This window comes from Rhincodon typus, chromosome 7 (genome assembly GCF_021869965.1).
Source record: "Rhincodon typus isolate 14 chromosome 7, sRhiTyp1.1, whole genome shotgun sequence".
Classification (NCBI taxonomy): Eukaryota; Metazoa; Chordata; class Chondrichthyes; order Orectolobiformes; family Rhincodontidae; genus Rhincodon; species Rhincodon typus.
This window is the reverse complement of record NC_063338.1, coordinates 45,707,473-45,721,567: the sequence shown is the minus strand read 5'-3', so window position 1 is coordinate 45,721,567 and position 14,095 is coordinate 45,707,473. Positions and strand designations below refer to the sequence as shown.

At 39.1% G+C, this 14,095-nt stretch overlaps 1 protein-coding gene across 3 annotated transcripts in view; it reads right to left on the bottom strand.

The window, feature by feature from the left end:
• Nucleotides 1–14,095, bottom strand: part of slc25a12 (solute carrier family 25 member 12) — a 123,097-nt gene that overhangs the window by 44,564 nt on the left and 64,438 nt on the right. For all 3 annotated transcript variants that reach the window (XM_048598562.1, XM_048598561.1, XM_048598563.1), the window contains exon 11: nt 3,663–3,821. In XM_048598562.1, the coding sequence (XP_048454519.1) occupies nt 3,663–3,821 (159 nt within the window). The remainder of the gene's footprint in view (nt 1–3,662; nt 3,822–14,095) is intronic.

Sequence of the window (14,095 nt, the reverse complement as noted above, 5' to 3'; positions counted from 1 at the left end):
GTTGAGGAATCAATTGCAGAACTGCTATTTGAGATCTTTAATAAAGGATGTTCTAGCGAAAAGCCATCAATTTGAAATTAAATCCAGTTCGAGAGTGACAGAGTCAAGGCTGCAGGATCTTAAATTTAAACAAAGCCCATTTACAGGGCTGAAAGGGGCCAATGTCCGAGGTTCATTGAAAAATTATGTGACATTAGATCAAAGACAAGCAATTAAAGAAATAATTTATAAGTTTCAATGAACATATATTCCCACGAGTAAAACTCACTGAAAATGTGATCTAACCATAGCTAACTGCAGAAGGATAGCATTAGATTTTAAAACGGCTAATCTTGAGGTTTTAAAAATCTATTCAAAAATAAATCAGCAAAAGTCCAAGAAATTGATAGAGGGAGAAAATATAAAACAAGTAAGAGCTTTAATAAGCACAAAAATGAAAAGATTAGCAAAACTAACAATGTGTACCTTGAAGATAATATGAGAAATTGCAACCATTAATGTCGAAACGGTGGAGACATTGAACTAACGTCTGGCCATGTATTCACAGTAGAAGATGCAAGGTAACAAACTGAAAGTTACAGAGAACTAAGGATTTTCTACCATATACTCCTGATTGGCAAGTTCACTGTCAATGTTTAATTAGTACTGACAGCACAACCAGTTTATTTTAGTGAGGACCCAAAACAGTATTCAATTAGGTTTTCCCTAGAGGACAATGCAATTGCTTTCTCCACCTGTTGATTGAAAATGTGCTACAAACAAAAAATGAATCTACGTTCATGCGTCATCTATGCTATGGCCAGTTACAGGTGGCAGTGAGCACAATCTACTGGCTGCCCACATTAAAGACCAAAAAGCTTAATGCAGTTCCATTCAAAGAACAGCATGATTCACATGCATGTAATTATTGTAGAAAAAAAGCAGTTAAATTTATGCTATTACTGTATTTATTGTCTCTAAATTGAATCTTTACAACCAAACTCTCTAAGATTGCAAAGACACTTTTATCCCAGAACGGACGGACAACATAGTTATCCCAATATAAGGATGGTTACAAACAAAAAACATGCAACTGTAAGCTCTAGCATTACGACCGAGGGACTGACAAGTCTTCCACAGGATGGGTGCCTATATTCATGAAGCTTCAACCCAAGCACTAAACATAGGTTCTTGGCATGTAACAGTTTTTAAAATAAGATATTTGTGTTACATTGTTAGGCTCCATCCAGAAACCAGAGAGCCTGCAAAGACACCAATTTGACATTTTTTTCTATAAAACAGGACCGCAATTTGAGTAAAATGTACTCAAATGGAGATATTTCCTTCCAAAAATACCTTAACTGCACAGAAACCAAAACAAAAGTCAGAAATATTGAAGAATAGAATAGCAATTAACGAGAGATAAATTCCAACAATGCTTTTTTTTTTAAATGAAGGCAAATGTGTGTAAATGTACCAAAAGGATTTCCTCAATTTAGCTGACCTTAGCAAGTTGCATGCTCTACCCATTAATCACGGAAATAGAAAATTAGGAAGAATGTTCACCCTCAGTGTTAAGCAAAATTATGTTTCTATTACATGTAGTTATTTTTATTGTGATAAACAAAACCCAGATTGCTCATTCAGATAGGGAAGGAGAGGCTGCCATCTGTTGAGGACATATTCCTGAAAATTCTAGAAGAAGTGTTCGTGTTCTGTGAGCCTAATGAGAACCTTTGACTGGCAGCACCAGTATGCATGACTGCTTTAATAAAAAAACGAAAGAACTGTGGATGCTGTAAATCAGGAACAAAAAGAGAAGTTGCTGGAAAAAGCTCAGTAGGTCCGGTAGCATCTGTGAATAAAAAAATCAGAGTTAAAAAATCAGAATGGTTCTGAGGAAGGGTCACTGGACCTGAAACATTAACTCTGATTTTTTCTTCACAGATGCTGCCGGGCCTGCTGAGCTTTTGCAGCAACTTCTGATTTTGTGCATGACTGCTTTGGCTGAGTACCAACAGTAGGATTCCTGTTTCCACTTGCATCTCACCTCTCCCCGCCCTGACCCTTGTAGTAGCTTGATTTTCCAAACACTATTTCACAGTTCAACAGTAAGGTGAATATACAGTACTTTGAATGCAGAAATATCTCAAGGTGCTCAGACGCATACATTAAAAGGCTAATAAATGGACAAGGAAGGCTTATGCAACACCTAAAAGTACAGAGCAAATCATTTGAACCAGGGAGCTATGCTATAACTGACCTTAACCTGGAAACACACATTAGGTTAATCAAAAAGTTCAACTTCACAGGACTTCATGAACTACTGTTTTTTTTTCCCTCTGCATACATCAAATCTATTTTTTTTCAAAGGTTAGAATGATGGCTTGAGTCCCTTTCATACGCTTTATGTCTGCCAGTGAGCCTGATCTGCTTCTGAAAAAATCGTTGAGTGACTTTTGCTGGTACTCAGTCAAAGCAGTCATGCATACTTGGTGCTGCCAGTCAAAGGTTTTCATTAAGCTCAGAGAACACGAACACTGTTCTTCTAGAATTTTCAGGAATACGTTCTCAACAGATGGCAGCCTCTCCTTCCGTGATCTGAATTAGCAACCTAGTTTTCATTTATTACAATTAAAAAAAAAAATCACAAACAGAACTTTGCTTATCATGGATGGTGGATATTGTTTCTCATTTTCTGTTTTCTTCATTCTTTTTTCCCTTAATAGATATATCATGCAACTTGGCAAGATATATCTTGGTCAATTAAATTAAGGAAATCCTGATGATGACAAGATTATTCATCTGTGGAGAGAAATCAGAGTTACTGTTGAGTCCGGTGACCCTTCTTCAGAAATAGACACTGGACTCAAAATGTTAACCATAATTCCACAAATACTGCCAGACACGCGGAGGTTCTCCAGTAATTTCTGTTTTTGTTCAGATTTCCAGTATGCAGTTATTGGTTCTATACAAGGTTACTAATACTTCCTTCATTTTAAAAAGGTATTAGTAGCATTTATCTTTAGTTAGAATTGCACATCAGCAGAGTTTTTATTTCCATCTGACAATCAGAATGAAAAGTGCCAAGAAACTGCTTTATCTGATTCTTCAAAGACAATCATTAACATTTGGAAGCATGTTGTCAAAAACATGGAGCAACAGGAAGTATTGCTTGAACTAGATACTGCATTTTTTCATCTGAGTTTCATTAATCTACTTGTTCAGTAGAAAACATAGTTTGAACCCACAAGATCCAAAAAGCCCAATTAGAAAAAAGTGGCGATGGAGGGGCTGAACAGGATGCCCTACAAATTTTATACAAGGGGAGGATTTTTGGGGTAGAGAGAGGGAGATAAAGATATTTTCCCAGTAATTCCATGTAATGAAAAATAAATATATTAATACTTGACAGCATCTATAATGGATCAAAAATATTCATTCTTAAATAGAATATTCCTTGTGCACCCCAACCTGTTCAAATTCAGAATATCTTATGCCACTGATTTTGTAATTTCATCCTCATCATTACGAAAGTGTCAACCTTAATGCATATGCTACTGAAAGTACATTATTGTCATTAGTAGAAGTGAAGAGCCATGATAAAATTATCCAGTTAAGAAAATATACATTCACAACACTCTCTTAACATTAACAACTGTATAGCTTGACTAAAAACCTACCTCTATAAAGGCCAAAAATGCCTTCATATCGTATAACTTTCTGGAAACAGTCAAAACTATTTTTGTACATCAGTTCTCCAATGAAGGATCCTGTAGACCGTTGGTTCTGCATCCTGGTTTTTACTAGATCGATAGGATAAACTGCAGTAGCTCCCACCGCTAGATTAAAAAAAAGGCCAAATTAAGTTAACCAGCTTTGAATCATTATCAATAATCACATTAGTTAATAAAGTTTAAATATTGTCTTGACCAGCTACAAAACGTATGGTGAGCAATAGGGCATACAACATACATTCCCAGAATCAATTTCTAGCATCATTGAAATCATTTACAAAGGTGCTGCTTTCACAGCATCAACTATTTTAAGCAATTCCGTAAGCTTATCAGGTCTTGTTAAAGTCTGATTATCTTGAATACTAATTTTTTTGTTCCTATAATTTAAAGTTATAGGTTGAAAGGAATTAACCATTTCAAGTTTACTAATTTTCGTGACATTAAAAATTTACTCATTCTACACAAATCACAAGATGACATTGCAGCACTGATGGCATCAAAGCAAACAGAAAGCCAGTTGCTTCCTATCAAGAGTGGCCAATTTCAAAAGCTACAGAATTGCTATCATCACCTTTCAAGCACAACAGTTTTAGCAAATATTTAACAAGGTAGAAAGGCAAACACAGAAAATCAACTTTAATGTAATCACTATTTTGAGTAATTTATCTGATTCTGTCATATACTTTTACCTTTAACACACTTGGATTAACATTATACGTTTTTATGATGTACTACTTTGATAATGTCTGGAGCAATGATAGCTTAACTGTCTAATGCTTATAACGAACAAAACCTATCAACATGACGCTATAAATACTGCAGACTATATTTACATATGAAAACGAAGCTTCAGAAAATTTGAAGAAAATTGTTAACAACACTGACTGAGTATTTTACTAGAATTAATTAAAGTATACACTGAACTGTTAAGGAAAACAAGATGATAAATGATGTTGCTAAACAAGTGGAATATTTCCATTGACCTTGAGGAACTTGCATTTTGTTTAAAAATCTTAAACTGAGCAATAAACCCTTTTGTTCAAATAATTAACTTTAAAACTACAATGAGTTACAAGTTTGAATCTTTAGACATTGACAATTACTCTAATAAAACAAAATTAAACCATAATCAGAGTGCATAGGTACAGTTTGGCCATGGGGCAGTAATAGGCTGCTCTTTTAAGACACTACTGACCAATGGTGGTAAAGGTACAACAAGCAGGTGTGTAAGAAATAGAGGCAAAGTGCCTGAAAAATACTCGCAAGATAGGGCTATAAGAGTTGAGCAGTAATGTTCTGAATTGACTGGAACTTGAGGAGTTGGGGAAGCAAGACCACTGAGAATGTATATAAAACATATTGCACAAAACAGGTTATTCGATCCAATGGACTTATGACAGTGCTTATATTCCACGAGGCTTTTCCCACACTACTATTTCATTCCACATTGCCTCCATATCCTTTGTTTTCTTAATTATCTTGTAAACAATAAGTCTTGCTTTAAAATTATTGAAGCTCATTAAATGTAGAAGGCTCTGCATATATTTAACGCTACTTCCCCAATTTGCCTTCTATTCCTTGAGAAATGAATTCCAATTCTTTGCTTGCACTTTTAAATATCTAATCAACATACATTGATACTTTTACTTCATCTTATTTCTGTTGTACCCCTTTTAGCTCATTGCCTTCCATATTTCTCCTAACAATATGAACACCACACTTTTGGCTGTATCAAATACATCATCCCATGCCTTCACCTACTGCATAAATTTATATCTTCCCAAATTTTCATGCCATCTTCCAACCCATCAGCTACATTACTAATATATCTATAAGTTTTATTATACCGCTGATATTCAACTTAAAACACATGATAAATAACTGCACGGATCTCAGCAGGACACGGTCTCTTACTTGCTGCCAGTGTGAGAAACTCCCCTTTACTGTTGCAGCTTGTTCAAAACAAAGAACAAGAAGTAGCAACATAAATTGAAGGCAGACAAAAAGGAAATTAAATATGAGCGTTTGTTTCCAGAGGGACAGAACTGAAAAGTAAATAACTTTTTGCTAAATCTGCATCGAGGCTTGGACCAAACCTGGAGAGGCAATGGCCTTGTAGTATTATCGCTGGACTGTTAATACAGACACCCAGATAATGTTCTGGGAACTTGTGTTCAAATCCTGCCACAGCAGATGGCGGAACTTGAATTCAATAAAATATCTGGAATTAAGAATCTATTGATCTCAGTCCTATAAAATAACAAAGAATTAGAAGCATTGGAGGGCCACACAGCAAAGTTGAGTAGAATCGCTTATAACAAAGCACCCCATCCCGATGAGCTCAATGCATTCTATGCTCACTTTGAACAAAAGGTCAGGAAATGATGTCACCTGCCCTGCCAGCCTCGGGTGCATCTGGATCCACAGTCACCACTGCAGAGCGACCCCACGGAAAATGACTGGCCCAATGGAGTCCCTGGTCGTGCACTCAGATCCTGCGTGGACCAGCTGGCAGGAGTATTTGCAGACATCTTGAGCCTCTCCTTCCGACCATGTGAGGTTCCCACCTGCTTCAAGAAAACCATCATCGTCCCAGTGCCAAAGAAAAATCAGGCAATGTGGCTTAATACCAGCACCCGGTGGCTCTGATATCCATCATTATGAAGTGCTTTGAGAGATCAGTCATGGCTCACATCAACTCCAGCCTCCCAGATTGCCTTGATGCACTACAATTTGCCTACTATCACAATAGGTCCACAGCAGATACCATCTCCCCGGCCCTATCATCATCCCTGGAACATCTAGATAACAAGGACACCTACATCAAACTCTGATTTATTGACTTTAGATCCGCCTTCAACACCATAATTCCAGCCAAACCCAGCTCCGAACTCCAAGACCTAGGACTCTGCTCCCCACTCTGCAACTGGATCCTTAACTTCCTGACATGCAGACCACAATCAGTAAGGATAGGTGACAACACCTCTTCCTCAATAATCCTCAATACTGGTTTCCCACAAGGCTGTGTACTCAGTCCCTTACTAGATTCCTTATACACTGATGACGGTGTGGCCAAATTATCTCTAAGTTCATTTAGAAATTTGATGTTGCCACTGTAGTGGTTTCAAACAAAGACAATAGACAGTACAGGAAAGAGAAAGAGAACATAGTGGAAAGGTGTAAAGCCAACAATCTCGCCCTCAATGTCAGCAAAATGACACACTGGTCATCAACTTCAGGAAGCAGAGTAGAGGACACAGCCCTGTCAGTATCAATAGTGCTGAGGTGGAGATGGTTGCATGCTTTAAGTTCCTAGGAGTAAATATCACCAACAATCTATCCTGGTCCATCCACATTGATACTACGGACAAGAAAGCACACCAACGCCTCTGAGATAACAAGGTGCAGAGCTGGATGAACACAGCAGGCCAAGCAGCATCATAGGAGCAGGAAGGCTGACGTTTCGGGCCTAGACCCTTCATCAGAAATGGGGGAGGGGAAGGGGAGGGGGTTCGAAAATAAAAAGGGGGGGGGGGGGAGGCGGATAGAAGATGGATAGAGGACAGGATAGGTGGAGAGGAAACAGATAGGTCAAAGAGGCGGGGATGGAGCCAGTAAAGGTGAGTGTAGGTGGGGAGTTAGGGAGGGGATAGGTCAGTCCAGGGAGGACGGACAGGTCAAGGGGGCGGGATGAGATTAGTAGGTAGGAGATGGGGGTGCGGCTTGAGGTGGGAGGAGGGGATAGGTGGGAGGAAGAACAGGTTAGGGAGGCAGGGACGAGCTGGACTGGTTTTGGGATGCGGTAGTGGGAGGGGAGATTTTGAAGCTTGTGAAATCCACATTGATACCATTGGGCTGCAGGGTTCCCAAGTGGAATATGAGTTGCTGTTCCTGCAACCTTCCGGTTGCATCATTGTGGCACTGCAGGAGGCCCAGGATGGACATGTCGTCTGAGGAATGGGAGGGGGGCGTTGAAATGGTTCGCGACTGGGAGGTGCAGTTGTTTATTGTGAACCGAGTGTAGGTGTTCTGCAAAGCGGTCCCCGAGCCTCCGCTTGGTTTCCCCGATGTAGAGGAGGCCACAACGGGTACAGCGGATGCAGTATACCACATTAACAGATGTGCAGGTGAACATCTGCTTGATGTGGAAAGTCCTCTCCCTATTTATTTCAGAACCCCCTTCCCCTCCCCCATTTCTGATGAAGGGTCTAGGCCCGAAACGTCAGCCTTCCTGCTCCTATGATGCTGCTTGGCCTGCTGTGTTCATCCAGCTCTGCAATCCCCTCCTGCCACCTCAAGCCGCACCCCCATCTCCTACCTACTAACCTCATCCCGCCCCCTTGACCTGTCCGTCCTCCCTGGACTGACCTATCCCCTCCCTAACTCCCCACCTACACTCACCTTTACTGGCTCCATCCTCACCTCTTTGACCTGTCTGTTTCCTCTCCACCTATCTTGTCCTCTATCCACCTTCTATCCGCCTCCCCCTCTCTCCCTATTTATTTCAGAACCCCCTTCCCCCTCCCCCATTTCTGAAGAAGGGTCTAGGCCTGAAACGTCAGCCTTCCTGCTCCTATGATGCTGCTTGGCCTGCTGTGTTCATCCAGCATCTGCAGTTCCTACTATCTCTCTCACACCAACGCCGTTATTTCCCCAGAAAGGAAATTTGGCATGGCCACAATGACTCCACAATTTTTAAAAGATGCACCACAGAAAGCATCCTATCCGGATGCATCACAGCTTGGTTTGGTAACCCAGTCCATTACGCAAACCAGACTTCCTTTCACTGACTCCATCTACACTTCCTGCTGCCTTGGGGAAGCGGCCAACAAAATCAAAGACCCCACCCACCTGGTTATACTCTCTTCCATCAGGTGGAAGATACAAAAGTTTGAAAACATATACCAGATGATTTAAGAACAGTTTCTTCCCCGCTGTTTTCAGACTTATGAACGGACCTCTCATATTAGAGTTAATCTTTGCCTGCAACTTCTCTGTCGCTGTAACACTATATTCTGCATTGTGTTCTATCATTCTGATGTACTTACGTAAGGTATTCTTTGTCTGGTTACCACACAATAGTTTTCGCTGTATCTGGGTGGGTGTGACAATAATTAATCAAATCAAAGAATAAAAAACTTTAAGAATTATAAGGAATGCAGGAAGAGGATGAACAGTGCAATTCTGTTTTCTCATGAAAAGAGAATGAGGGGTAATGTGATGGAGTTCTTTGAAATTATGAGACATTTTAAAAGTTAATACAATGGGGAAGAGTTAGAGGGAAATAGGAGAAATAAATATATGGGCAAATTGCTGAGAAGTGCAGAAACAAAAACAGCAGTAGGGAAATTCACCTGAAATTTCAAATAATCAAGGCCATCAGCATGAATTTATTATGAGGTGGTGGTGTCCGGCTAACTTGACAGAAAGCAAAGTGTGGGCTGCAGCTGGTGAGAAGGGAAAATGTAAAAAGGTTGACGTTTTGGGAGGGGCCAGTTCTAATTCATGAATGTTTTTTGTCACTCCATTCATCTCAGAACCACGATAGGAGTATCCTTGTCCTCACCACCTCACCCAAACCAGCTTCCATATTCAAGGGATCAGCCTCTGTCATTTCTGTGACCACCAACTTGATGTCACCAAACACATCTATCCTTCACCTTCCCTTTCAGAATTCTAAAAAGACCATCCCTCCATGTGACTGAGTCCAGTCATCTCCAACACCCCTCCCTTCCTTATGGCACTTCCATGCAAGCATAGGAGATGCAACACCTGCCCCTTGATCTCCCTGTCCACAACTTCAAACATTCCTTCCTACTGAAACAGAGATTTACTTGACTTTAAAGTTAGCACAATTAATTCACCCTTTATGATGAGGTCCTATCCACACTTGGGGAGGCTAAATGCAGACAAGGTGACTACAATATGAACACCTCCAAATCAGTCCACATAAACATGAGCTTCCTGTGGTTTCTCATTTAAATTCTCTACCTTGCTCTATTCAGGACTTTGACCTTGTCTGCTGCAATGTTCCAATGAAGCTCAACTCGAGCTCAACAGGCAGAACATTTTATCTTTTGACTGGGCATGTTTTTTTTTTTGAAAATCCCATTACTTTGCGCTCGTCGTTAACATGCCTTCTCGAACAATTCAAAGGAACATAAAAATCTACAGTCATTTGATAAGACTCAACATGTCATTTTCCTCTTGGGAACTCTGCAACCTTCTGGACTCAATACGGAGTTCAACAATTTTAGGGCCTAAGCACCTTCTCCCATCTCCTTACCCCAACCCTCACACACCAGACCCTATTATCACACGAACTCCTACCTCAAGCAACCCATTGTCAGCCACTGACAGTTCCCATTAGCAGCCATTCATTCTCCCAGGCTGACCTTTACCCATTCTTTTGTCTGCCCGACCTAGCTGGGTTCCATCTCCATCTATTGTTTAACTCTTTAACTACCCCCCACCCCTTCTCTATCGCATATATATCAAAAGAGGTCACTGGACCCAAAACGTTAACTCAGCTTTGTCTCCACAGATGCTGCCTGACCTGCAGAGTTTTTCCAGCAATTTCTAATTTTGTTTCTGATAAGATGATGGCTGTCATGATCGTGACCTGAACTCCATTATCATGTCATTCCCCCATTCCCCAACGTTCCCTTTTGATTAAAAATCTATTCAACTCAGCCGTGGATACATTCAATAGCCCAATCTCCACTGCTCTGTTGGGGAGACAATTCCTCACACTGATGATCCCTTGAAAGAAACAATTTTTCACTCTCATCTTAAATGGGACACTCTTAAATTCTGTCCACACATCTCAACTCCCCATGAGTGGAAATCATCCGTCCTATCTTTCCTTTTCAGGTTCCTGTACGTTTCACTAAGATCACCTCATTCTTCTAAACTTCAATGCATATTGGTTTAATCAGCTTAATCTTTCCAAAAATAACACTGTCATCCCAGAATCAGTCAAGGCAATGTTCTCTAAACTGCTTCTAATGAAGTTATATCCTTCATTAAATAAAACTGTATAATCAACTCCAGATGTAGTTTAACTAAGGCTCTCTTTTAAACTTGTATGCTTGATGCCCAATGCAAATACAACATTCCAGTTGGGTTCTGAATCACTTGCTGTATCTGCAAGCCAATATTTTGAGATTCATGCACCAAGATTTCAAGATCCCACTAGTTTAGAGTTCTGTAGTCTCTTTCCATGCAAATAATACTGCTTTGACTTCTTCCTTCCAAAGTGGACAAGTCCACATTTTCCCACATCATTCGCCATTTGACAAATTGCTGCCCACTCACTGAACCAATCTAAATCCTTTTGCAGATGCTTTATGCCCTCTCGACAACTAACTTTTCCATCATCTTTGCGTCATCAGTAAATGTAATCATGCATTTGGCCTCTTAATCCAAATCATTGATGTAGATTGCAAATAAATGAAGTCCCAGCACTGAGCCCCGTTATAGTCTGCCGGTGACAGTTTGCCAACCTGTAAATAACCCATTTATCCATACTTTCTGCACGTTGTTAGCTAACAAATCTTCTATCCATGCAAATGTGCTCCCCATTCCTACACTATGGGATCTTAGTTTTTTTCTAGCAGCCTTTGATCTGACATCTTATCAAATGCATTTTGAAAATCCAAATACACCACAACTACAGGTTCCCTTCCCTCCACTTGCTTGTAACTTGCTCAAAGAACCCCTAATAATTTGTCAAACATTATTTTCATTTCACAAACCATACTGGTTCTACCCAATTGAATTTTGACTTCTAAATGTCCTGTTATTACCTCCTCCATGAGTAAGAAATAGGCCATTCAGCACCTTAAATCTGCTACACCATTTCACAAGGTCATGGTTGATCTGATTGTAATCTCAAATCCTCATCTGCCTTAAAAATATTCAAAGAACCTGCTTCCATTGTCTTTTCAAGAAAAAAAAATTCTATCGCCTCAGGCCTCAATTTTTTTTTTTAAGAAGAACCTCATCTCCTCTAAGTGGATAACGACTTATTTTTAAAATCAGTGACCCAAGTTCTAGAATTTCCCATAACAAAAAACATCCTCTGTACACTTAGCCTGTCGACAACCTTCAGGATGTTAAATGTTTCAATCAAATCACCTTTTACTCTTCTAAACTCCAACCAATACAAGCCTGGCCTGTCTAATTTTTTCTCATAAGACTACCTCTCATTCCAGGTAGGACTCTGGTAAACATTCTTTGAACTGATTTTAACACTTACATCCCTTCTTAAATAAGATGACCAATACTGTACAAAATACAATAAATGTAGTCTCACCAGCACCCTGCATAACTGAAGCATACCCTCCTTACAAAACAGAAGTTGTTGGAAAAGCTCAGCAGTTCTGGTAGCATCTGTGAAGAAAATATCAAAGTTAATGTTTTGGGTTCAATGATCCTTCCTCAGAGCTTTAGGTTCACCCTGCATTAGAACACTCTGCATAACTGAAGCATACCCTCCTTACTTTAGGATTTAATTCAGTTCAGAATAATTTGTAACACTAGATTAGCTTTACGCATAACTTGCTGTATCTACATACTAACTTTTTATAATTCATGCATGAGAATACCCAGACCCCTTTGCATCTCAGAACTCTGCAATCTCTCACCATTTAGATATTGTGCTTCTTTATTCTTCCTGCCAAAAAGGACAACTTCACATTTTCTCACATTATACTCCATTTACATATTTGTCCATTCACTGAACATACTTATCTTTTTGAACATCCTTGTGTCCTTTTCACAAATTACTTTTCTACCTATCTTTGTGTCATCCAGCAAATTTGGGTAACATGCATTTCATTTCTTCATCCAAGTAATTTACGTAAATTACAAATAGTTGAGGACCCAGCACTGATCCTGTGGCACACCATTTATTATATCTTGTCAACCTGAAAAGACCCATTTATGACTATGTTCTGCTTCTTCTTATCCAACGAATCATCTATCCATGTGAACACAATATGTCCTAAACCATGAGCTTCTATTTCTGCAATAATCTTTGATACGGCACTTTATCAAATGCCTTATGGAAATCTATGTATAGTACATCAACCAGTTCCCATTCACTCATAGCATGTCACTTCTTCAAAGAAATCTAACAGATTCTATTAAACAAGACTGCCCTTTCACGAAGGCATGTTGACTTTATTGGATTACTTTGAACATATCTAAGTGCCCTGCTAAAAAAATTCTTTAATATAGCTTTCAACAATTGTTCTATGACAGTTGTTAAGCTAACTAGCCTGTAGTTTTCTACTTTCTGTCTTACCTCCGAAACAAAAGGAGATATATTTGCTATCTTCTAATCTATTGAAAGCTTACTTCAATCGAGGGAGCTTCGGAAATTTAGATTCAAAGCATCAACTATCTTACCCACTACATTTTTTTAAGACATAGGATGAAATCCATCAGGACCTAGGCCCTTATCAACCCACAATTCCAAGAATTTACGCAATAGCATTTCGCCGGTGATTTATAATTTCCCTGAGCTCCTCCCTCTTTTCCAAGTTCTGGGTAATAGCTGTTCCATTTCTTGTGTTTTCCTAATGACAGACTAACAGGCCTTTAAAGAATCGGAGGAATTTTGGAACCAATGTATCTACTATTTAAAACCCTAGCAAGAAAGCCATCAAGTACAAGGGGCTTTTTAACCATTTGATCCAACAGTTTTCCCAGTACATTCTTCCAAGTGATCAAGATTGTTCTAAATTCCTTCCTCCCATTTACTTCTCATTTTTCAAATAGTCTAGGGATATTTTTGATATCTTCCACAGTGGAGAGAGACAAAATACTTGTTCAGTGCTCCTGCCATGACCATGTTTTCCATTCTTAATTTCCCAGTCTTTAAAGAACCAACACAATTCTTTTCCTTTATAAAGTAGAAATACAAGTTTATTAAGATATGTTAGTTAGCTTTCTCTCATACCCTAATTTCTCACTTTCTTTTGTTATTCTATGTTGTTTTCTAAACTCTGTTCAATCTTCTGACCTACCACACACTTTGCAGAATTATTTGCTTTTTCTTTCTATTTTAATAGCATCTCTAATTTTCTTATTTAGCCACAAATGGTGCATCCTTTTCATTGAATCGTTCTTTCTCAATAAAATCTGTATTAGAGGTTTGAAATATCTCCTTAAACATCAGCTACTTTTTCTCTACTGTCCTTTTAACTTACTTTCTCAGTTTCCTTTAGCCAACCCATATCCTTTTAATTGTCTTTAAGTTTAGACACTGGTCTTAGACTCACACTTCTCACATTTAAACTGACTGTAAAATTCTACCACATTATGATTACTTACCTAGAAGATTCTTTATTACGAGGCCATTTCTACAAGTT